This window comes from Gekko japonicus, unplaced genomic scaffold (genome assembly GCF_001447785.1).
Source record: "Gekko japonicus isolate JY-2015 unplaced genomic scaffold, Gekko_japonicus_V1.1 scaffold433, whole genome shotgun sequence".
In the NCBI taxonomy this organism is placed as follows: Eukaryota; Metazoa; Chordata; class Lepidosauria; order Squamata; family Gekkonidae; genus Gekko; species Gekko japonicus.
The window spans coordinates 330,590-355,005 of NW_015160222.1; the positions used below are offsets into that span (position 1 = coordinate 330,590).

The following is a 24,416-nucleotide window of genomic DNA, read 5'->3' on the forward strand; positions in this document are numbered from 1 at the left end:
ACGCTTTCCTGAGGGGTGGTGGCAATATGCAGATCCTACTCCTACATCAAAGGTGCCTTTTGGCAAGGTGTGAATCTTCCGTTCCCATGGACACCTCTTGACTTGCAGATCTGGTGCCTGCTCCAAAGCCATAAACGCTATTGTCTTTAGATCTCCAAACCAGATTAGGGAGTAGGGTCACTTGCTCTTTCCATTCCAGGAATTCCGGGGTTCGCTGGGGATTTTCCATAGCTCTCCAAGTGGGTGCAATGGCGCGGTGTCTTCTCCATCCCAAAGAGTCATGGGATACATTCCAGGGACGCACATGGTCCGTATGTGCAACGGCAGGCCCAGGCCAGCCTATTTCTAGGCAAGCATGAGATGCAGAACAAAGCAACACACAACATACAGCAATCCCTGAATACATAGTGCATAGGTATTCATGCTAGAGACACACATAAGCAGCATCACCACTATACAGAAATACAAACATAAGCTCATATCGTTACAATCTACTGCCATCGAATTCATTAGATGCCCTCAAATTCTAGTATTTTGGAACAGGGAGAAACAGTTCTGTCTACTCCATGCATAATTTTATAAACTTCTGTCATGTTGTTGCCCATTAGTCATCTCTTTTCTAAACTGCAAACTCCCAGACTCTTCAGCCTTTTCTAGGGTTGCCAAATTAAAAATACCTGCCGTCGGGGGATCTTCTGTCCGCTCCGGGAGATGCTCGTGGATGCGCGCGCACGCTTTGCGCGCGCCGCCAGGACGTCACCAGAAGTGACGTCACACGCTGGGCAGGGCCACGCCGTTTGAGGGGGAAACAAAGAGTTTTCCCCTCAAATGGCTGCCATTTGAGGGGAAAACTCTTTGTTTTCCCCTCAAACGGCGTGGCTCCGCCCCCAGCGTGCGACGTCACTTCCGGGTGGCGCGCACGCGGGGGTGGGGTTTCCCCCGGGCCCCGATTCCGGCACGCCGGGAATTGGGGCTCCGAAACGGGGGATTCCCCGCCCCCCGGCTGCATTTGGCAGCCCTAGCCTTTTCTCATAGGAAAGGTGCTCCAAGTCCAACCCCTTAGCCATCTTAATTATTTTCTTCTCTGTTTTTTTCCAGTGATCAGAACTGTACACAGTATTCCAAATAAGGCTGCACCATAGATCTAAACAGAGATATTACAGTATTTTCTGTTTTATTTTCAAGCCCTTTCCTAATAATCCCCAGGACAGAGTTTGCCTTTTTTCACTGTTGTGGCACACTGGGTTAACATTTTCATTGTGCTATCTACTATGACCCCAAGGTGTGTTTTCCTCTTAGTCTCAACAAGTTCAGACTCCATTATCATATATTTAAATTTGGATTTTTTTTCTTCCGATGTGCATCATGTTACACTTACCTACATGGAGCTTCCTTTGCTATATTAGCATCTACTCAAACAATTTGTGGAGATCCTCCTGGAACAGAAGACTGACTGAAGTTTAATGGTTAAGCAGAATATAGCAGGAACTACAGAAAAAAATTCCTGCTTCATAGAGATTTTCTGATGAGCAGAATTACTGTTTACTGAGCTAGGGTTGCCAGCTCTGGGTTAGGAAATACCTGGTGGTTTTGGGGGTGGAGTCGGAGGAAGGCAGGGTTTGGTGCACAATGCTATAGAGTACAACTTCCAAAGTGGCCATTTTCTCCAGGGGAACTGATCCCTGTCGCCTGTAGATCAGTTGTAATAGCAGGAGATCTCCAGGCACCACCTGGAGATTGGCAACCCTATACTAAGATTTGAACGAATACCAAAACATAACATTTCTAGTATAGTTTGACCTCCTAGCCCAAGTTGGTATGTTAAAAACAAATATTTCTTTAAACCGCATATTTCTAAAAGTGGATTCTGGTTCCTCCTAGTGGCATGTAAAAAAGTGTTTTATAAAGACAGGCAGAATTTCAAATATCACACAGATGCAGGCCTGCAGCCAGGATTTTTAAAGTCAGGGGGCATTTACATTTATTAGGGGGCACTGGCTAATCAAATTAATCCATGGGAGAAGGGCGTGATGCCCTGAGCTGGATGGGAAGTCAGGAGGCCTTACTAGCATGTTGGGGGTGGGGGGCTAGCACCGAGATGTCCCACTGTAGCTACGGGGCTGCACAGATTATGGCAATGTTTGATATTTTCCCCATTCTATGTGTTTTTAATTAGTTAGCATTTTTTATTAATGGTAATATACTTTATGGTCATAGTTTAAGAAAGAAAACTCAAGTTAATGGGGCAATTTATCAACCATAGCTTTGGGGAAATAATAACACAAAGCTTAACATATTGAGCAAAAACAGTTTTATTCTGAATACTATTCTATTTCTGTACTCTTGTGAACAGAAGCAAGCAATTAACACATTGCTTAACCCTGAAATGGCTTTTTAAAAGGGTTTACAGAATGTCAATCACATGACAAGCTCAACACAAGCAAATTACTGTGAGAAAGGAATACCAAAACTGAGGAGTTGCAATAGAAAAGGCTTTATTTCCTATGCTTACCTTACCTTTAAAATATGGGACACACTTAGCAGGACACCTGAGATAAAGCTTAAACAATTGGTGGGTCATATGACAGTGATTTATTTTTGTATTTTTATTTTCTGTTCAATATAAAAACTACATAGTTTCATATATAACAGGTATACATGTTATAAAGTCACAGTTGTAAATTCTAGCCCAAAAACACTTTCTTCCATTGCCATCTTTTGGAAATAAACATCCAAGAACCTGATGAACTTCTGGATAGCCAACATGATTTTTCAAAAACTGGATACACCGTGTTTGGGACCATCTTTGTACACCTCAGGTTGGGAAGGATTTGCAGTAGTAGCATTCTAAAATAAGAGATATTGTCTGAAAACGACAAGGTTTATGATATTTAATAAAGGATATGAAGCTATTTTATAATATAGCATGTAGCACGGAGAAAGGGGCCTAAGCCCAAGCACAGACCACCAGATCAACAGAAGGAGAAGAACTTTATTGGCGCCGGTTCAGTCAGCGAAGCACGCTTTAAACAGACTGAACCCAGAGCAATGCAGGCTCCAGGCTTTTATACTGCAACAAGGTTACACGTCATCATTTACATCACCAGAGTGGAATTTTCCATTGACTAGGCTTACTTTTCCCTCCCAAACTACACAAGCTCACTTCTGCCCCCTTATGACTGGAACATGAACAGCAACTATCCCCTTATATGGGCAAGGAATAATAAATGCCTACTTCATTCCCCCCTTTCGGTCCTTTCTCTGGGACAGAGAGAGAGACCGACCAATAACATGGCATAGCATTTATTCCTTGCCTGGAGAGTATACAGTAACTAACAGTACTTTTCTTCTTTAACCTGTGGAAGAATTTATGCATTAGTGTTCAACCTGTTCCTCTTAGCAGTAACCAAATATAAAAGTTTAACAGTATCCTTGTGAGCTAACATTGCATTAACTGTTCTGGTAGCTACATTCTTAACCAAAGGTATCAAACAAGGGAGAAGTAACAAACCACCAAAGGCTAAAGCTATTAAGAACAATATACGTTTCCAATCTCCAAGTATGTTTCCGAACCAATCTTCATTTCAGTGCTTTGGATTTTGAACTAATAGTTTCTATGACAATGCGTCCATAGGGACTTCCTCGACCACCAATATTTATGCCAACCCCATACATCAGTTTCTTTCTTCCCTGGTTCTCGGATGCTCGGAAATGTAAGCACAAGGGAGTGCAGTGGTTATGGCTGCAAGGGGTTAGACTAGTTCCCTGGGATAACTTAAAGTACGGGTGGGCTTTCCCTCCTCCCACTATTCCACCTTGAGGTCCATCTGAGATATTACCATCATTAGAGACATACCAGACTTGTGCTTCAAGTTCATAAGTTGATGACAGAAACATTTTCCCTTCTTTGGCATAGCTCTGCTCTTTAGCTAGCCCTCCACACGTTTGTCTAATTTCCCCTGCACTATACTTTCGACTTCGAGAGATGGCATGACATATGTCAAAACAGACTTGCATACTTTGACTAGACTGGGAAGTGACATTGGACGCTAAAAGGGAAGAGGTGAAAGTATCAGGACTTGTGTACCATCCACTAATATAAGCATAAACATTAATACGGGCCCGAGTCACATTGGACTGGGGTCGAAAGCACATAAATTTCCCTTGATTTACACAAACACTGTAACTTATGCCCTCATGAGAACATTGGGTAACTACAGACGAAATACAATCAAAGTCAGAATGATAAATGAGGGTTTGTGAGACTTGACCTTCACGAAAAGTGGAAGTAATGCAAGAGGTACAAGCAGGAAACCCCATAACTGGGATGCAGATCATAGAAGGTACAAAAACACAATTTAACAGAAGCATCCACATCTTGGGCCTGTGCGTCGACTAGTCAGCTTCCGGTGTGACTAGAGCAGGGCCTGATGCTCCAACGAAGGTCTGATTTTTCACCCGTGCGCAGGGAGACCGTTTCCGGTAGGTCTCAGCAGGGGTTCTGGAGTCAATCTTCAGCTGTGTCCTCTTGGGGCGTGGGCCCAAGAGAAGCAGAGCTTGCTGGATTACTGGGCACGACACGTCTAAGCTTCACAGTAGTAGGATTAGATCCTGGCTCAGCAGTCCATCTAGTATGGGCAAGCTTCAAATTCGTCCAGTGGATCCAGGGTTTCCTCTCAACGACCTTCACAGCTGTAGGGGAACTGAGTAAAACAGTGAAAGGTCCCTCCCACCTTGGCCCTAAGGGCTCTGGTCTCCAATTTTTAACCCATACTGAATCTCCAGGACTGACATGACACACAGAATCAAACAAGGGAACTGGGAGACAGGCAGAGTAATGTCTTTGGAGTTTCTCAACTTGTCGTCCAAGGGCTTGTAATTCTGCTGAGGTGATTAACTGATGAAACCCATAAGCATCGGTATGAACTCCCATGGTCAGTGGGGGAGGACGGCCAAACATTGCCTCATAAGGAGAAACTGAAGTTCGTTTGGAAGGGAGGCAGTGCAGTCGGAATAACACTAGAGGTAGAATCTTAGGCCATGGCTGTTCAGTCTCTTGGGTGAACTTCCGCAAGGAGGCTTTAAGAGTTCTATTAGCTCGTTCTACTGCTCCTGAACTCTGGGGACGATAGGCACAGTGTAATTTCCAGATGATTCCTAAGGCTTTGGCAACTTGCTGAGTTAATTCAGAGATGAAGGCTGGTCCATTATCAGAGGAAACCCAGGTAGGTAATCCGAATCTTGGAATTAGATCCCTTAACATGGCTCGGGCAACTTCTGAGGCCTTTTCAGTGGCAGTTGGAAACGCTTCTATCCATCCAGTATGCGTACAGACAAACACCAACAGGTAGTGATGACGACCAACTTTTGGCATCTCGGTGAAATCAACAACAAGCGAAGTCATTGGGGCTGGTCCTGGGGTATTGATTCCTGGAGGTCGTCGGGGACCTTCTCTAGGATTGTTTCGGGCACAGGTAACACACTGACGGCACACGAGGTCTGCTAATGCTGTCTTCCGTTCCAGATGAGCCCAGCGGTCTAAGGCTTTAACAAGACTGGAAGATCCATAATGGGTATTAGCATGAAGGGCTTTCATTATTTCATAGCCTAAGGAGGCTGGAATCCAAATTTTTCCTGTTGGCAAGATCCACCAACCTTCCTCATTCTTTTTTGCTGATTGCTGGTCACAGAGGTAGTCTTCATGTTTGGTGTAACGAGGCGTCCAAGCTGAGACTGGAGTGGGGAAGACAGGACAGGCTAAGACTGACGGACTAGGAACTAGAGTGCGGAGACAAAGTTTTCCTTCTGCTGCTTCCTTAGCTGCTTTATCAGCACGACCATTTCCTTCTGCAATTGGGTCAGACTTCCGTTGATGTCCTCGACAGTGGATTATTGCAATCTTAGTTGGCAGATTGATGGCTTCTAGCAGAAGACGAAGATTTGGCCCATATTTGATATCCTTTCCAGCGGCTGTAATAAATCCTCGGTGTTGCCACAGCATTCCATGTGCATGGGCTGCCTTGAAAGCAAACATTGAATCGGTGAATATATTTGCAGCTGCATTCTTGCTTAGATGTAGGGCAACTGTCAGGGCTATTATTTCTGCTAGTTGAGCAGATGTTCCAACGGGTAGAGATTCTGCTTGTATCACCTGATGGTCATCTACAACAGCATAGCCTGCTTTGCGACGTCCTTGAGGGTTGATGAAACTGCTACCATCACAGTACAATATTAAGTCTGGCTGCTGAAGGGGTTGGTCACGAAGGTCAAGACGAGATGCAAACAGCTGGTCAGTGGTTACTAGGCAATCATGCTCAACATCTTCACATGGTACTGGCAACAAGGTGGCTGGATTTATGTTGATGACAGGAGCTAGAGATACACCTGGGTTCTCGAGGAGAACTGCTTGGTACCTGGCCATACGTGAAACTGTCAGATATTTGTGACCACGAGCTTCTAAAATGGTCTTAACTCCGTGTGATACAAACACTGTGAGTGGGGCTCCCCAGGTGAATTTGTTTGCTGCTTCAATAAGTCTACAGCAGGCAGCAACAGCACGTAAGCAAGGGGGCAGACCGGCTTCTACAGCATCCAGGTTTTGGCTAAGGTAGGCCACAGGCCGATTGTGAGTCCCAAGTTTCTGGAGAAGGACACCTAAAGCAACACTTTGCTTCTCATCTACGCAAAGGGAAAAAGGTTTTTCTGGATCTGGCAGTCCTAAGGCAGGAGCCTCAATGAGCCGTTGTTTCAGGGTCCTAAAGGCAACATCTTGATCTGGGCCCCAGACAAAAGGTTCCTGTGTCCCCCCTTTGGTAGCTTCATATAAGGGTTTGGCCAAAAGAGCAAAGGAGGGAATCCATAACCGACAGTAGCTAGCTGCACCTAAGAAGCCTCGTAGCTCTTTGCGACTCTGGGGTAGAGGTATCTGGCACACAGTTTCTTTCCTTGCATTACTGAGAGACCGTTGATTCTTAGAGATTTCAAATCCTAGGAACTGGACTCGAGTTAAGCAGATCTGGGCCTTCTTGAATGAGACTTTATAGCCACAGGCATCAAGGAGACGGAGAAGGTTAAGGGTGCCCTGGGAACATCGATGAGGGTCAGGGGCACAAAGTAACAAGTCATCCACATATTGGATTAAGGTAAGGACCCCTTCTTGGGTGTCAAAGTTCTCTAAGTCTTTACCGAGGGCCTGTCCAAACAATGAAGGAGAATTTTTGTAGCCTTGGGGCAAACGAGTCCAAGTGTACTGACATGGGCTGGAGGCTCCAGGGGCTCTCCATTCGAAGGCAAAGATGTCTCTGGACTGGTGGTGAAGTCCAATACTGAAGAACGCATCTTTCAAATCCAAGACAGTAAACCATGCAGCCGTGGATGGAATCAGAGTCAGGATTGTATAGGGATTTGGCACTACAGGGTGGATAGCTTCTACTTGAGTATTCACTGCCCTCAGGTCTTGGACTGGGCGGTAATCAGGATTCTTGGGGTCTGGAGAAGGCTTAGGTACTGGAAGGATCGGAGTATTCCAGGCAGATTCACAGGGGATCAGGATGCCATCTTTCAGGAGTCTCTGAAAGTGTTTGGTTAACACTCTTCGGGCATCTTCACGAATAGGGTATTGACGCTCTCTCACTGGATTGGCAGTAGGTTTAAGGACCACAACTACAGGAGGTTGGTGTTTAGCAAAGCCTGGGGGATTATCTTCTGCCCATACAGTTGGCACTTCATTTCGGTAGTACAATTTATCCTGCACCTTTTCCTTGTCATAAAAAGCATCTTTATCAGTCTGATACTGGACTTCTTCAGGGTCACCATCAGGGTGTCTTCTAAATCCACATCCCATTAGGACCTCAGGAAGTCGCCACTCTTCTGTAGCATCAACCTCTAAATTACAACACACTAGTGAAGTTTGAGTCTCTGGAGGTAAGGACAGAAGTGCTGAGCCATCCGGAGTATCAAAGGTTATGGAGGCACGCATTTTAGATAAAAGATCTCTCCCAAGCAAATTAATCGGACAGCTGGGATTTAAGAGAAAACGGTGGGTGACCCGGTGACCTCCTAGAGAACAGGTTCTTGATTGGAGGTATGGGAGAGCAAGTTTCTTCCCTGCCATGCCTACAACTGTTAGGCTATCTTTAGTGGGCGGAGCAATGGGTGTCGTTACAATGGATACTTCAGCCCCCGTGTCTAACATGAAATCAACAGGATTTCCTTCAATATTTAAGCGGACCAAGGGCTCCCGAGGGCCACAATTGACAGAGCCCGGTCGCCCCTAATCATCATAGTTCATTCCGGCCATACCAACAAAGCCATCTTCCGACTTCCCTGCAGGGTAGGTGCGGCTGTACCGGCTTTCATTAACTTGCCCTCTTGGAAGGTGGTTAAAGCTCTGTCCTCTTCCTTGGCCTCTAGATCCTCCCCTCCCCCGGAGTCTGGACTGGCGGTTCGGACATTCGTTTTTCCAGTGGCCATCCGCTCTACAGTATGCACATTGGTCCCGGCCTAGGGTTCTAGGACCACGGGGCTCAAGGTTGGATGTTGGGGACGGGCGGTCATACTCATGGCCTTGGATCACTGCTGCTAAAATTGCTGCCTTTCGTCTATGCTTAGCTTCTTCTTCTTTCTTCTCTTCTTTATCTCTATTCACAAAAACCTTCTGGGCCACCTCAATTAATTGGGACACGTTCATCCCTTGGAACCCTTCTAACTTCTGTAATTTGCGTCTAATGTCAGGTGCAGCCTGGCTAACAAAAGATGCATTCACCATTGTACGGTTTGCTTCTTCCTCTGGGTCAAAAGGAGTGTAGAGGCGGTAAGCCTTGTACAGTCTTTCAAGGAAGGTATAGGGTGGCTCAGTTGGCTCTTGAATGACCTCCCTCAATTTAGCCATATTCATGGGCTTCTTTCCTGCTTCCTGGAGACCTAAGAGGATGGCAGTTCGGTATTCCTCTGATCTTCCTCTATCTGCATCTACATTGGGGTCCCAATTTGGGTCTATATCTGGGAAGCGGGCACGAACCCAGTCAGCTGCATTAGGCTGTTGGTCAGCAGGGACTCTGTTTTCAACAGTTTTCTTAGCAGCTGCCATGACTTTCCGCTTCTCTTCTGAAGTTAATAAAGCAGTAAGTAACTGGCTACAATCTCGCCAGGTAGGGGCATGTGTAGCCATAATTGTTGTAAACAGATCTGTCATGGGTCGGGGGTCTTCACTATATGGGGTCGTCTGTGTTCTCCAATTACAGAGATCGACAGTACTGAAAGGAGAATAGACCCATCTCATAATCCCATCCGCTCCTGCTGGAACTTGACGGAGAGGGCAGACTGTTGCTAAATTGCCAGTTTCCTGAGATTTGCCTACAGGCACTTTAAAAGGGTTCATTTCACTGAGTCCTGATGTAGGACTCCAATGAGTGGCGGGGCTCCAGGTCCCTGTTGTCGGATTTTTCTTAAGGACTGTCTTAGGTATGGGAGTGACAGGGGTCTCAGGTTCAGGAGCAGAGGCAGTAGCCAAACAGTCCACTAAGGATGGATAAATGGTGGAGACTGGCACTGAAGGGCTAAGCGCTTCACTGATTTGCAGTTCCTGAAGCTGCTCCTGGGCTGCAAGTTCTTGGGCGGCACGGGCCTGCGCAGTCTGTGATCTAGTCACTCTTGCTTCTGGGGGCGGAGTTGGAAGAGGAGGCGGTGGCAATGGCCCAGCAGAGTATGGTGGGGGCCAATCATCCTCCGGTGGCGGGCAAGTCACTTGGGGGCCTTGGGGCCTGCTTTCTGGGGTATTCAGGGTTGGACAAATTGCTGGCATAGTTCCTGGTGTTGGGCAAACTATAGGCTGGTTGGCTGCTGGGGCAGAGCCCTGTCGGGTTTTAAATCGCTTGGCCTTGGAAGGATTTTTCCTCACATATTCATACCAGCAGTAGACATAATGGAGCTGCTGATCGGAATGGTCCTCTTGGGGATCCGTAGCTGCCAGATAGACTCTGTGTAGCAGAGAGAGATCCATGGAGCCCTCTGGTGGCCATCCCACTGTAAACGCAGGCCAGTTTACCTCACAAAATGTCTGCAGACAGACTGGATTTAAAACTACGCCATGAGTGGCTGTGCCAAAAATTTCTTCAAAGTGCTTGAGCATAAACTGAAGAGGGGTTTTGGGCTTTGCCTGACTCCCTCCCATTTTGAACAGACAAAAGACAGACAGCTGGGTATACAGAGGGTGGGGTAAACAGGGAGAGTGGTAAGGGGTCCACTGCTCCTAGACACATAAAAGGGAGACCTTAACCACAAATGCTTCCACCTGTACCCGACTCAGATGCGATCTCTCGACTGAGAAATGCGAGCTTGAGGTGACCACAATTCAATTTGACTTTCTCCTATTACGGGAGTCCGCCTTTTCACACTCACACACCATGCATTCACTTCAACACAGATCCCACCCTGATCATAGGAAAGCCAAGGCTTTCCTAGCCTGCCTGACAGAAACTGACCCGATAGGAAGGTGATCAGGCTTCCTCTTCCCTTCAACTGAAGGGGACCGATACCGATTAATACTGACCTGACTCTGACCAGACTGGACTCCGGAGTCTTCCCCTGATGTTCTCCTCCTGGCTGAGTTCACTGAGCAAGCGACTTTGGTGAGAACCAGCCCTGGAGAGGAGTGAATGATCGGCTTTTCGAAATCGAAAATGGCGCCTTTGCCGCCAAACAGTCCTCAGTCAGTGCGGTTCTCTTCAAAATCGTGGCTCAGGAGGGCCCCAACAACCCGGCCTTGGTTGGGTGCTCCCCCCTTTCCCGGTCAGGGAACCAGACATGTAGCACGGAGAAAGGGGCCTAAGCCCAAGCACAGACCACCAGATCAACAGAAGGAGAAGAACTTTATTGGCGCCGGTTCAGTCAGCGAAGCACGCTTTAAACAGACTGAACCCAGAGCAATGCAGGCTCCAGGCTTTTATACTGCAACAAGGTTACACGTCATCATTTACATCACCAGAGTGGAATTTTCCATTGACTAGGCTTACTTTTCCCTCCCAAACTACACAAGCTCACTTCTGCCCCCTTATGACTGGAACATGAACAGCAACTATCCCCTTATATGGGCAAGGAATAATAAATGCCTACTTCAAGCACAAGCTGCTTCAATGTAATTTAAATATGTGGTATTAGTGAGCCAGTTTGGTGTAGCGGTTAAGTGTGTAACACTCAAAGAGTCTGTTAGGTATTCAGGGGTCCCAGACCTTGAGATCTGTACTCTTCCTTTATTAATTAATAAATTATTTTTTTTGGTCTTCTACTCTACAGGACTGCTTTGTATGTTTTCTCAAATTGGCCTGGGCAAACACAACCAGGGACAGAGGTTCTGTCTAACAAATGGAGGCCCCAGCGAGATTTGCCACGATAAGGGACCTTTGCCATGTGGGATGAGTGCTTCAGGTGTGCACCAAGCTGCTTTCAGCTATCCAGGAGCTCTTGAGTCTGCTTGTAAGAGCATCAGGTTGCTGGAAAGAGTTGCTGGAAAGGATTCTGAGATGCTGTCCTGAATCGGATGAGTTATGAGAAGGAACAGGCAGCTCGAATTATGGCTACTAAAGGATTGACGTGTGACAGAGTGTTGGACTGGATGGGTCATTGGCCTGATCCAACATTGGCTTCTCTTATGTTCTTATCAGTTTACATTTGGACTCTCAAGTGGGGAGACAGGCAAGTTGTCCTGGATTCCTTCCCCCACTTCCTACATAGACTTATTGCAATTGGGTGGTACTCTGTCTTACATCTAGAAGATTGGACTCTTGCCACTGCAATAACTGTTTTCTTTTTAGGAACAAGGATTTATTCCCATTGGGTTAAGATCTGGCCAGAACAAGCAAGGTCACAAGCTTCAGCATTTTACCTTCCCAGCATGCATCCAAACAACAGTCACAAATGAACCAAAGTTAATACCTGAATAAATTCATGATGTTAGAATCATAAATGGCACTTAACATATGCACCTTGGAAGTGCTAAGTGCACCTATTCAGTCAAACCTGTTAGTCAGTGGCAGAATACAAAGTGTTTCATAAACTGTGTGCACAACAAGTGCGTGGACTCACATCTGGGCGAACCGTGTTTGATTCCCCACTCCTCCACTTGCACCTGCTGGATGACCTTGGGCAAGCCATAGTTCTGGCACAGCTGTTCTTGAAAACAAGGAGTTTCTGTCAGAGCTGTCTCAGCCCCACCTACCTCACAGGGTGTCTGTTGTGGGAAAGGGAAGGGAAAAGAGTTTGTAAGCTGCTCTGACACTCCTTTGGGTAGTGAAGGGCAGGGTATAAATCCAATCTCCTCTTCCTCTTCTCCTTTGTGTAATCTTGCCCAACTGGAATACTAGATATCTCTTTGTTTAAAATGTAAATTATTTATTGAAAAGCATTTTTATTGATCCAGAATGTTGCAGCATCTTAAAGCAAAACAGATATCCCTAATTTAAGAGTTACCCTGACAGTTTTGTTCAGGTAATGCCTGTAATGTTTCCACAGCTATTTCAGTCCAACCTGGGAGGAAACAATCCAACCTGCATTTTTTTTTTGTTTCAGTTGCCTATAAACCCTTATATATTTCAACTTAAGACTCACGAAAATGGAAACAAATTCCAGAAGGGTAGCCATGTTACTTGGCACAACAAAATTCTGTGGCACTTTCAAGGGTAACAGATTTATTCTGCCACAAACTTTTGTGGGCTATAGTCCACTTCATGGGATGAAAGAAAAAAATGCATTATCAAGCAAGATAACTCATAGGTATACATATGTCTGCAGGACTACCATTATGTCCTTATAATTGTAATAAGCTTATAGTTTGGAGCACAATGTTGAGAAAGTAGGGCTCTCTGAGATTTAAACAATCAGTTAAAATACAGAGTTACTTCACTCTAGGTGCATTGAAAACCAGGGGTTTAGGCTGGAGAAACTGTGCTTAAGACTTATTTGTTTGAAGAAGTGTGTTTTGCACATAAAAGCTTACATTTTGAATAAAATTTTGTTGGGTCTTAAAGTTGTCACTGGACTCAAACTTTGTTCTGCTGCTTCAGACCAACAGGGCTACCCACCCAGGTTTAAGACTGCAAGCTTTCCCTGGATTGTGCAGTCTGTGCACTGCACAAGTTAACTGTACCTACAGATATGATTGTACATTATATTTGCATAGGAACTCTAGTCCTCAAACAAACCTTGACCATTCTTGGGGTAATTATTAAAATATACCCAAAAAAACACCAAACAAAAAAAATCCGTTACGATTTGAATGTTTCTGTTTTCGACGGAAAGCCCATCAACCGCGCCCCCGGGATCATATTTCCCGCCCAGACCACCATACGCTGACCCCGCCCCACACAGACTTTACCCGTGGGGAAAGAGCCCGTCCGACCAATCAACACGCAGCAACGGTGCAGGGTCTGCCAATGGAAAGAAAGCGGGCTGAGAGGACGGGCGCGAAGTGGGCAGTTGCTCTAACGGTCGACAGTTGGCGCCAACTTGAGAAAGCTCTGGGCGTGGAACGTTGTTGGCGACTGTGAAGTTGGTCCTCTGCGTGAAGCACCATGGTGGGGAGCTGGCCCTTCTATGGCCAAGCTTAGCTATATTCTAGCGGGGACACTGAGAGGCAACTGGGAAGGGTCTTGAAATCCCCTTGGCTCAGGGTTTTGCGGATGTGGTAAAATAGCTGGCGGGGCAGGAGTGTGGCGGCAGGAGGGAAGCCGAGAATACAGCATCCCTGCCCTCACCAGCGACAGAGGCCGCCTCCTACGATGAGTGCCGCACGCGCAGCCGATGAAAGCGCGAAAATTTATTTAGGCCGCCGGTCGCGTGCGGCCGCGTGATCTCCGGAAGGCGCGAAGCTGCCGTAGTCGTCGGTTGGCTTCTCGTCGTTGGCGGCCTTGGATGTGGGGCCCGAACGCATAGGGTGTACCTCGATCTACCTCAGGCTCGCAATGGTGTGGCGGGGGAAGGGGGTGTTAACGAGAGACGGGGGGGGGGCGCGATGGCCAACGGTGTCCCTTAATCTTAGAGTTAAGTCACAGTCGTTCGGCACCGTGGAAAGGGGCGTGGGTGGGTGTTGAGCAATAAGATTTTAAGAGTCGTTAAAGTAGCGAAGAGCAGTAGGTAGGGTATGTTGTGGGGGAATGAAGCGGTTATTATTCAAAGTGAGGTAACATCGGAATGGGCGAAGGTGCAGCTGAAATTATGTCAGTAATGTAAGGTTACAGACAAGATACGTTGAAAGAAACGGGAACCGTATTAGTGGGGTGGGGGGACGTACATGTTTTCCCTGCCGGCCGGAGTGGGGAGGGGAATCGCGAACTGCCACAGTCCGAATTGCAAGTGTTGCCCTACATGGCCATGATTAACGGGTAATTCATTATTAATATATGGGTAGAATTGAACAGATGTTTTTAGAAGGTAAAATGTATTCAGTGTCTGCTTTCTTTGATTCTACTCCCCCTCCCATTTACATTTTTTTTTAAAAACAAAACCAAATATATGTTGTTTTCCTTTCCCAGCGTGAGTGTATCTCTATCCATGTTGGACAGGCTGGTGTTCAGATTGGTAATGCTTGTTGGGAGCTGTACTGTCTTGAACATGGAATCCAACCTGATGGTCAGATGCCTAGTGACAAAACCATTGGAGGGGGAGATGACTCATTCAACACTTTTTTTAGTGAAACAGGAGCTGGCAAACATGTACCCAGAGCTGTCTTTGTGGACCTTGAGCCCACTGTGGTTGGTATGTATGTATGTATGTTTAGAAGACATCATATCCAGTACAGAATAATGCTGTCTTATTATGGTAATTCCAACAAAAAGGAACTAAAAAACACTAATAATAAAACAAAAGTAAGTGAGAAGAAAGGGGGAAGGATATGAGCCTACAGATGGTTTTGTTAGTTCGTTTTGTTATTCATTTTGTGTATCTATAAAATAAAAACATTTTAAAAGAACACCTGCTTTATCAAATCCAGAACTGCTGGTGATTCATAAATAAAATTGATGTAATAATAAATACAATTTTTGTTGATTCTTAAAGTAGTTATGAAAGAATATTTAAATTTTATATGGTGGTACACTTATTAAAAGTTGTTCTAGTACTGAAACTAAACTGATTTGTGAGTCTTGCTCATTACTTAAGACTAATGAAATGATATATTGTGTGCCAAACAGTGTGTAGTTCAAGCCAATGTGTGTTTACCAAGAAGTAAGTCCCATTACGCAGTATAACTTAATCCCATATTTAGGCCTGTTTCTCTTGAACTCTACTACACATTGCAGAGTTATCCTTGCCATTAATTCACTTGTTTCTTGCAATTTTCAGCTAATGCACAACATTTTAATTTTTTTCTTATTATGAGGATACTGTTCCTAAATTGCACTACAAAGTGTATGTGCAAGTGTAGGTATATCTGTTGGAAACTAAATCACACTGGGATCTTTGGAGCTTACTTCCAGAAAGTTTTGTCTTCAGTTACCAATGTAGCTTCACATATATCTTCAAATAGAAGTGCACTAACTATTCTTGTGTGAGATATTTGAATGCCATAATATTGCCTGATTAATAATTGTTAGGAGTATAAAATGATTTTAATCAGACCATATTCCAAAATTTTGCAGAATAGTATATTTTCTCCAAAGACTGCTACATGTGTTTTAAAAGAGCACACAAGTTAGTTGTGTGCTCTTTTAGTTGTACTTATCTTTTTCATCCATTTTGTATGTATGAGATTTTAAAGCAAGATTTAGCTTTGAACTAAACACAGTAATTATCAGATGCCAAAGGAATGATAATGGTTAACTTTTTTTTTTTAAATCTCTGTAGACGAAGTGCGTACAGGCACTTACAGACAGTTATTTCATCCTGAGCAACTCATTACTGGGAAAGAGGATGCTGCTAACAATTACGCCAGAGGACATTATACCATTGGAAAAGAGATTGTTGATCTAGTGCTGGATCGCATACGCAAGTTGGTAAGTTTAAATAGTACAATCATTATTAGAAGTCCATGCAGACTTGAGTCTAGTGAGCTTTTCCATAGGGTATAGGAGGCAGTTGCTGCGAAGAAGAAGTTGCAAACACTGCCATCCTGGGACTCCAGCATTAAATTGTATTAACAGTACAATTCAGTATCCTTTGTGTCTTTGTTACCGCCTCTATTGAGCAGAGAGCTGTTATGAATAAGGGATTGATTGGGCTGTAATTATTCCAAGTGCTAACTAGGCATTACCCTGCTTAGTTTCCAAGATTGGGCGTGTTCAGTGTGGTAAGGCTGTAATTATTGTAATTAGTTAAGACTAAGTAGGCTTCCCTACCTTCTCCTTCATGCATCTGCCTGTTACACTCCCTCAAATGCATCTTAAGGTGAGGTATCAGTGGACCTTCGGGTCCATAACAGACTCACATGAGTGGAAATTCTGTTTGTTCCCGTAGAAGGAAGCTTGAGATACAGCTCAGTATTTTTTTTTTTTGAATGTTACATGTAGCTAAGTAGCAGTACAATACTGTGCCAGAGCTACTTCAGTCCAGGTCTATTGAACTTAGTTCAAACAGGAGAAACTGCATAGAGTTGCACTATAAATGTTTTGGAAGCAGTTTCTTGTACTGTATATGGATCTGTCAGGATATAAAACCCTTTCGTCCTTACAGTATTGCCATGCTCTTGTCATAATGGGGGCATGTATCTTCAATAATTCCTGTGTTTACAAGTCAGGCTGCAGTCCTAAGTACTCTAGGGAGTACGCTCCATATTGCTCAGTGGGACTGACCTCAGAGTAAACATGCATAGGATTGCACAGTCATTTATATAGTTTGGGCACTGAGAAATATACTATAAACATTTTTTCCTTTTGAGTTCAAATCAAAAATGCAAGAACATAAGAGCAGCCCTGCTAGATCAGACCATGTAGTCTAGCATCCTGTTTCACGTATTAGCCAAACACTTCCCCTAGAGGGCCAGCAAACAGGGCATAGTGGCCAAGGTCTTCCCCTGAAGTTGCTTCCTAGCATTGGGTTTCAAAGGTTTTCTGCCTTTGGATATGTATGTTTTCTTTACTCAACATGGTTAGTAGCTGTTGATGGACCCATTCTCTATATTGAAGCCATCTTTGCTTGTGGCCATCACTATCTCCATGGCAGTGCACTAAAATAGTCAAGTTATCTTTTCTACCAATAAATAAAGCTAAGATCTAGTTTGGGTATTGTGGGGGGAGTACTTTGTATGAGCAAGTTGTAAGTTAAATATACATACATGTACGGAATTATGATATATTGCTTCAGAGTATTGTAGATTGTTGTCTTTTGTTTTCACTTCCAGGCTGATCTGTGCACAGGTCTTCAGGGTTTCCTCATTTTCCATAGCTTTGGAGGAGGTACTGGTTCAGGGTTTGCATCTCTGCTCATGGAAAGACTCTCAGTTGACTATGGCAAAAAGTCCAAATTGGAGTTTGCAATTTACCCAGCTCCACAAGTATCTACTGCTGTAGTGGAACCTTACAATTCCATCTTGACTACACATACAACATTGGAGCATTCTGACTGTGCCTTCATGGTAGATAATGAAGCTATATATGATATCTGTCGACGCAATCTTGATATTGAACGACCAACTTACACTAACCTAAATCGTCTTATCGGTCAGATAGTTTCATCCATCACAGCATCACTCCGTTTTGATGGTGCTCTGAATGTAGATCTGACAGAATTTCAGACAAATCTTGTCCCATATCCACGAATCCATTTCCCTCTGGCAACATATGCACCAGTAATCTCAGCTGAAAAGGCATACCATGAGCAGTTGTCTGTGGCTGAAATCACTAATGCCTGTTTTGAACCAGCCAATCAGATGGTAAAATGTGATCCTCGCCATGGCAAATATATGGCTTGCTGTATGTTATATAGAGGTGATGTTGTTCCAAAAGATGTCAATGCAGCCATTGCAACCATCAAGACAAAGCGTACCATTCAGTTTGTGGATTGGTGTCCTACTGGATTCAAGGTATTTTAAAATATACTGTGTTGTTGTTGTTGGTGTCAGCAATACATTTATTCCCTCCATGTAGTTCTGAAGAAAAATGATGTTCTAAAAGATTAGGTCCTGTTAATGCTAAAAGCTGTATATAACCACAATGCAGCTTGTGTGTATTTTCTAAATCCACTCATTACTGTTTTCATTATCATAAATGTTATTTGGAAGTGTTCAATGGGGCACTTTTAAAATTGACCAGTAAAGAAACACAGATTAAAAATGTAAACCTTTAAGACACATTCCTAATAAATTTACAACTTTGATTTTTATCTCAGATAATTTTAAAATAGCACTTATAAATAAAGGCTGTTATTCAGCTGCTTGTTTAGTTTAGTTATGCTTGAATCTCCCCAACGTGCTTATCATTTTTAGTCATTGGTCATTTAAATCAATATGTGCTCACAGTATGATTAAATGGATGATTGAAAATCATAAAATTTCCAAGGTGTAAGGAATTTTAAAATAAATATTAAGTAAAAGTATTGCTGCTTATTACATTTGCTTTTTTAGCTCAGGATAACATATGTGTGTGATCTGATTCTGAACCTGACCCCTGTGTGAATTGGGGGGGGGGGGAATGGGGCCAAGTACACAAGAACAATTTTTCTACAAACCTGGGAGGATCCCAGCTCCCCTGCTCTGGGTTTGCAGAAAGGTCCCCGAAAAGAAAAATTACCATTTTTAGAAAAAACAGATTTTTGCAATGCAGACACGTGATCCAGGCAGACAAAGGTATTGATGCTGCAGGCAGATGGGGAGGATGGGATTTCTCCCCACTGCCATGAGTGTCTGCAGATCCCCCAGTGAACTTCACGGAATAAGAAATTTGAATCTATAGTATCTTTGTCCATCAGCTAAGTTAAAGAATAGGAAATACGTGTTTTGTTTGAGTTTGTGTTAGTGATATCTCCACGTATGGATGGGGGTGCATCTTTAAGTGAAGCTGCATCATGCCCTGGGAAACCAGATTTTAAATTTTTTAATTTCAGGTTTTTTTCCTTCCTCTTCTAGGTAGGTATAAATTACCAACCACCCACTGTAGTGCCAGGTGGGGATTTGGCCAAGGTGCAACGTGCTGTATGTATGCTGAGTAATACAACTGCTATCGCTGAAGCTTGGGCTCGTCTTGATCATAAATTTGATCTGATGTATGCTAAGCGAGCCTTTGTGCACTGGTACGTTGGAGAAGGTATGGAGGAAGGAGAATTTTCTGAAGCTCGGGAGGATCTGGCTGCCCTTGAGAAAGATTATGAAGAAGTGGGTGTTGATTCTGTAGAAGCTGAGGCTGAAGAAGGAGAAGAATATTAAAAAACAGTAATGTCAGATGATAAACATTTTAATATCATACGTCAGTTCAATTGTTCGGTTTCAAATAAAGTTCTAGCAATAGTTTTGTTTAATAATTGTTTACAATAATTTATACATTTTTATAATAGTTCATTACTATTATTTTGAGGAAAAAATGAGGAATAACGTCAAAAATGCTATATGCCTTTGTCAAGTTTACAGAAGAGAAAGGACATGTTTGACCAACTCTTCTCCCTTTCTTCTTTCCCCTTCTTTCCTATGTCTTAAAAAATCCATTAACACATGTATACTGAAAATAATCATCTTCAAAATGTAACTATGACTTACTCTTAGCATATCTTCATGGTGAAAATTATACTGGAACATCATTGCTCTATCATGCACATGGAGCTTTGGTGTGTGGAGGCTGTCATGTCACAGTTTCAATTAAAAATGTGCCTGTTAACTAAAGTGAAAATATGCCTCTCAAATTGTTTGTTTCCATTTCTCATTGGTTAAACAGGATTTGATAAGGTTTTGCTTTTATCTGAGGTTTTCAGAATTAGCTTGGGAAATGCTTTTTAAAGATGGTTTATGGATTTAATTGCCATAATTTGTTGTTTGTAATAATAAGGCTAATAGATAACTGAAGCGAAATTCCCTTAAGAGTTAGAAAAAGAAATACTATCAGTTTTATGTATATTTAAAACTAAAGAACAAGCTTAGAGTTTCAGATACATGGGATTATTTTAAGGAATATAATCTTGCCCCTGTTATTGACAATTGTTTCTGCAAGACCTGGATCACATTATTCAACTGTAAGCAGCTACAGCCTTCTAAGTCTGCTGGAAACAGTGGGTTTAGAAGTGCAACAGTTCAGGATTATGCTATCAAAGTAGTAGTGTAAAGGCTGGGTCAGTGTTGCGTATGTACTATCCCTGCAATGACCTGTATTTCAGAACCATGTGACAGGTGTATGGCAGTGATGATATAGTTACCTACCACAGCGAGGCTCAAAAGTAACGTAGCAGTAAGGTGAACCTAACTAATGTATGTTTGGGTGCAGTGATAATACCTTAAGTCTGAAGAGTTGAGCTGTTTGCACTTTAATTCAGAACATTGTATTGTAATATTAATACTTATAATGGCAACAGTGTTGTGTTAATGATTAAACTGTTGGACAATTTGAAATACCAAGAATATTTTGTAGTCTCCAGTTAGTATGGGTAGTGACTACCAATGAACATTCTTCCTTCCAATATTCCTCCTTAGAACTACACAAAAAGTTCTAGCTCTACCCTTGGTTTTTTTAATGTCACTAAGTAAAGACAGCATAAAGGTAAAGGTTCCCTTGCTCGAAAGCCAGTCGAATCCGACTCTAGGGTTGCGGTGCTCATCTCCGTTTCAAAGCCGAAGAGCCAGCGCTGTCCGAAGACGTTTCCATGGTCATGTGGCCGGCATGACTAAACCCCAAGGCGCACGGAACGCTGTTACCTTCCCACCGAAGTGGTCCCTATTTATCTACTTGCAATTTCTTGCTTTCGAACTGCTAGGTTGGCAGGAGCTGGAACTAGAGACAGGAGCTCACCCTGTCTTGCGGCACCCGGGTCTTGAACCGCTGAACTGCTGACCTTCCACAGCCTGCAGTTCAGCGTCTTAACCACTTGAGCCACCGCAGCTCCACAAAAGACAGCATATTGCCATGTAAAACTAAACTTCTGTGTGAATGTTCAGATTCTTTCTGTTCATATGCACATAACAACTTGGTGAATCAATTACAAGCCATGTAGGCCACTGCATTTTAGTCCAGTACTTTTATAGCATGCATGACTTTAGCAAAAGGCAAAGCAGTTGATGACCACAAGATGGAGTAGTATGGCTGCTTGCTAACTCCTCTGAGCGAGGGCTTGTTTCATGTGATGTAGCAAAGAGGTTCAGTGATTAGTAGTATGACACGTTTTAAGTTTTTCAAACACAGGAATAAAGTAATTTATACATTTTAGAATGGTTGGCTGTTGAAAAAAGTGAAAACAAAGGAAACATTTCTTTGTAATAAAATTGATTCATTTGTGAATTTGCTCATTCCCTTGGGCTTTGAGGAAGTTACAGCAATTTCCAATACATATTTATTTCCTTAGGAGGCTCACAACTAATTGAAGAACTTGGAGAATAAAAGATAACAAATGTCATTTTATACATAAATGCATTAAAACTGATTTAAGAAGTTTATTATAGTTATCCTCTCAAAAATGGGAAGGAATCCCTGCTTGTGAAAGGAAAATTTGAAAATAAAATTCAAAAAAAAAAAGAATGGGAAGGAATCCCTGCCTAAGGTCATTCCTACTGAATGCATCCACGTTTTGGTGGGTCCTGGGCAGAGTTCTCAGGGTGTTCTTCCCCTCTGCCCACCACCAGGCATGTATGTCTTTCTTCCCTCACACCCACCTGCATGCCTTCCACCTGTTTGATTATCCTGTTGTCTGCTTACAAGTAGCCCCACTGTGATCACAGTTGCCTGCAGCCCTTTTCCCCAGAAGCATGGGTAATGGAACAGTATGGCAGGTGGTGCTGGCATTGGTGGGCCCAGGCTGCTGCCCCATCTCAGCATGCTGTTGCTGGCCCTGCATCAATACAATGCCAAATAGCCATCTTCCCAATAGCTTCAGCAACCACAGAAGATTTATTTTCACTCCTGGGTCTTGAGATACTTTGGCCTTCCAAATACCATCAAGACTAATTGATCACCCAATGTGGTTAAGAATGTCCAGCTAGTATCTGGAAGACCCAGGTTTAAATCCCCACTTCTGTCATGGAAGTTTGCTAGGCAACTGGGCCAATCACTCAGCCTAACCTACCTCACCGGGTGATTGTGAGGAGAATGATGTAAGCTGCTTCAGGTCCCCACTGGGGAAAAAAGGCAGGCTATGAATAAGTATCTGTTGGAGAGATTTTCCTTTGGGAAACCCTGATCCACTCAGTACAAAGATATTAAATGTCAGTATATACATAAATATGTCCAAGAAATCACTAGTTTTGCCAAGTTAGAGTGGTGTAATGTTGGGAGATTAACTTATTTCACACAATTATTGCCCCAGAAAAGAAACATTGATAACAATTCCACAAAAAGCCAAAGAAAAAAATGGCATACATCCCAGAATTCTTAGGGTACTCAAATGTGAGCCAGTTGATTGACTAACCTGTATGTGTAATCTATCACTAAATTTAGTTGCTGTACCAGATGATTGGAGAGCAACAAATGTTACACCACATTTTTGAAAGGGTCCAGAGGGGATCCAGGCAATTACAGGCCGGCCAGCCTGACATCTGTCCCAGGCAAATTAGTAGAAACTCTAATTGAAGAGTTCCTGGCACACAGGAACAAAGCCTGCTGGGGGCAAATCAACATGGTTTCTGCAAAGGGTAGTCCTGCTTCACTAATCTTTTGGAGTTCTTCAAAAGTGAACAAGCATGTAGACAAAAGTGACCCAGTAGACATTATATACTTGGATTTTCCAAAGACGTTTGACAAGGCACCTTACTTTCCCTCATGATTAAATTCAGCAGTCATGGAATAAGAGGTGAATTAAAAAATGGTTAAATGACAGTAAGCAAAGAGTAGGAATAAATGGATAGTTTTCACAATGGAGGAACATAAGAACATAAGAGACACCAATGTTGGATCAGGCCAAAGGCCCATCCAGTCCAACACTCTGTATCACACAGTGGCCAGAAATACCAGTGCCATCAGGAGGTCCACCAGTGGGGCCAGGACATTAGAAGCCCTCCCACTGTTGACCCCCCCCCCAAGCACCAAGAAGACAGAGCATCACTTGCCCCAGAGCCCCTATCTATACCTTGTGGCTAATAGCCACTGATGGACCTCTGCTCCATATGCTTATCTAATTCCCTTTTGAAGCCGTCCATGCTTGTAGCTGCCACCACTTCCTGTGGCAGTGAATTCCATGTGTTAATCACTCTTTGGGTGAAGAAGTACTTCCTTTTATCCGTTCTAATCCGACCGCTCAGCAATTTCATGGAGTGCCCACGAGTTCTTGTATTGTGAGAAAGGGAGAAAAGTACCTCTTTCTCTACCTGCTCTATCCCATGCATAATCTTATAAACCTCAATCATGTCACCCCTCAGTCGTCGTTTCTCCAAGCTAAAGAGCCCTAAGCGCCTTAACCTTTCCTCATAGGGAAAGTGTTCCAACCCTTTTATCATTCGAGTTGCCCTTTTCTGCACTTTTTCCAAAGCTATAATATCCTTTTTAAGGTGTGGTGACCAGAACTGCACACAGTATTCCAAATGAGATCGCACCATTGATTTAGCCAGTGGGAAGTAAGGGAAGTAAGCAGTGGGGTCCCACAAGGATCAGTATTATGACCAATGCTCCCTCTAAGTTGTGGACTCTTGTGAGCAAAAATTCTACTTTGTGAGCAAGCCATTTGGCTACTGCATAAATTAGTTTGCTCTGAAGCTAATGCCAAATATGGTTGAGTTGTCATGGCTCATTCATCTTCCATCTACTGTGCAGATCCAGATTGGGACTGTGCTTGTGCAGGCCGGCTGTGGGCATTTTATTTTCTATCTGTGTCCTGCCCTGTGTGAGATTTCCTGCCGAGAGCATCATGAGTTCTCGGGGCGGGTGCACCCATTCCCTCAGTTCTTTTTTTGCTGCTGTGAGAATAGTTTGCATTTTGTGACTCATTCAGTTTTGCTCCTCAGAAGCTTTCCGTTTCAGTTTTTAGTTTGACGAGTAATCCACTTGAGATCTCCTCAATCTTTTCCATGTTTGTAGTCCCTCCACCATGGCGACTAAGATGCTTTTTAAGAAGTGCTCACTTTGTTTCACCAAAGTACCTCACACTGATTAACATGATCACTGTTCAATGAGCCTCGATGAGGCTCATAATGTGGTAGCCTGCCAAGCGTGTCAGCGTTTCACGCCGATGGCGAGGTCTGGCAGCCTCATGGTTGAAGGTGGCTCTTTGGGAATGGGCTCTATTTTCTTCCCTCCCAATGAAACTGACCACCAGCTTGGTGACAATGTTCCCTGCCCAGTCTCTCCTGGCTCCTACCATGGGTTCTCAAT

At 43.7% G+C, this 24,416-nt stretch overlaps 1 protein-coding gene across 1 annotated transcript; it reads left to right on the forward strand.

Annotated features, from left to right (window-relative positions):
- Positions 1-5,116: 5,116 nt before the first annotated feature.
- On the forward strand, positions 5,117-19,345 carry LOC107110544 (tubulin alpha-3 chain). Its single transcript, XM_015411345.1, has 5 exons — positions 5,117-5,282; positions 14,526-14,748; positions 15,835-15,983; positions 17,327-18,007; positions 19,049-19,345. The coding sequence occupies exons 1-5, from the start codon at positions 5,193-5,195 to the stop codon at positions 19,343-19,345; spliced, it is 1,440 nt and encodes a 479-aa protein (XP_015266831.1). The 5' UTR covers positions 5,117-5,192.
- Positions 19,346-24,416: the final 5,071 nt, after the last annotated feature.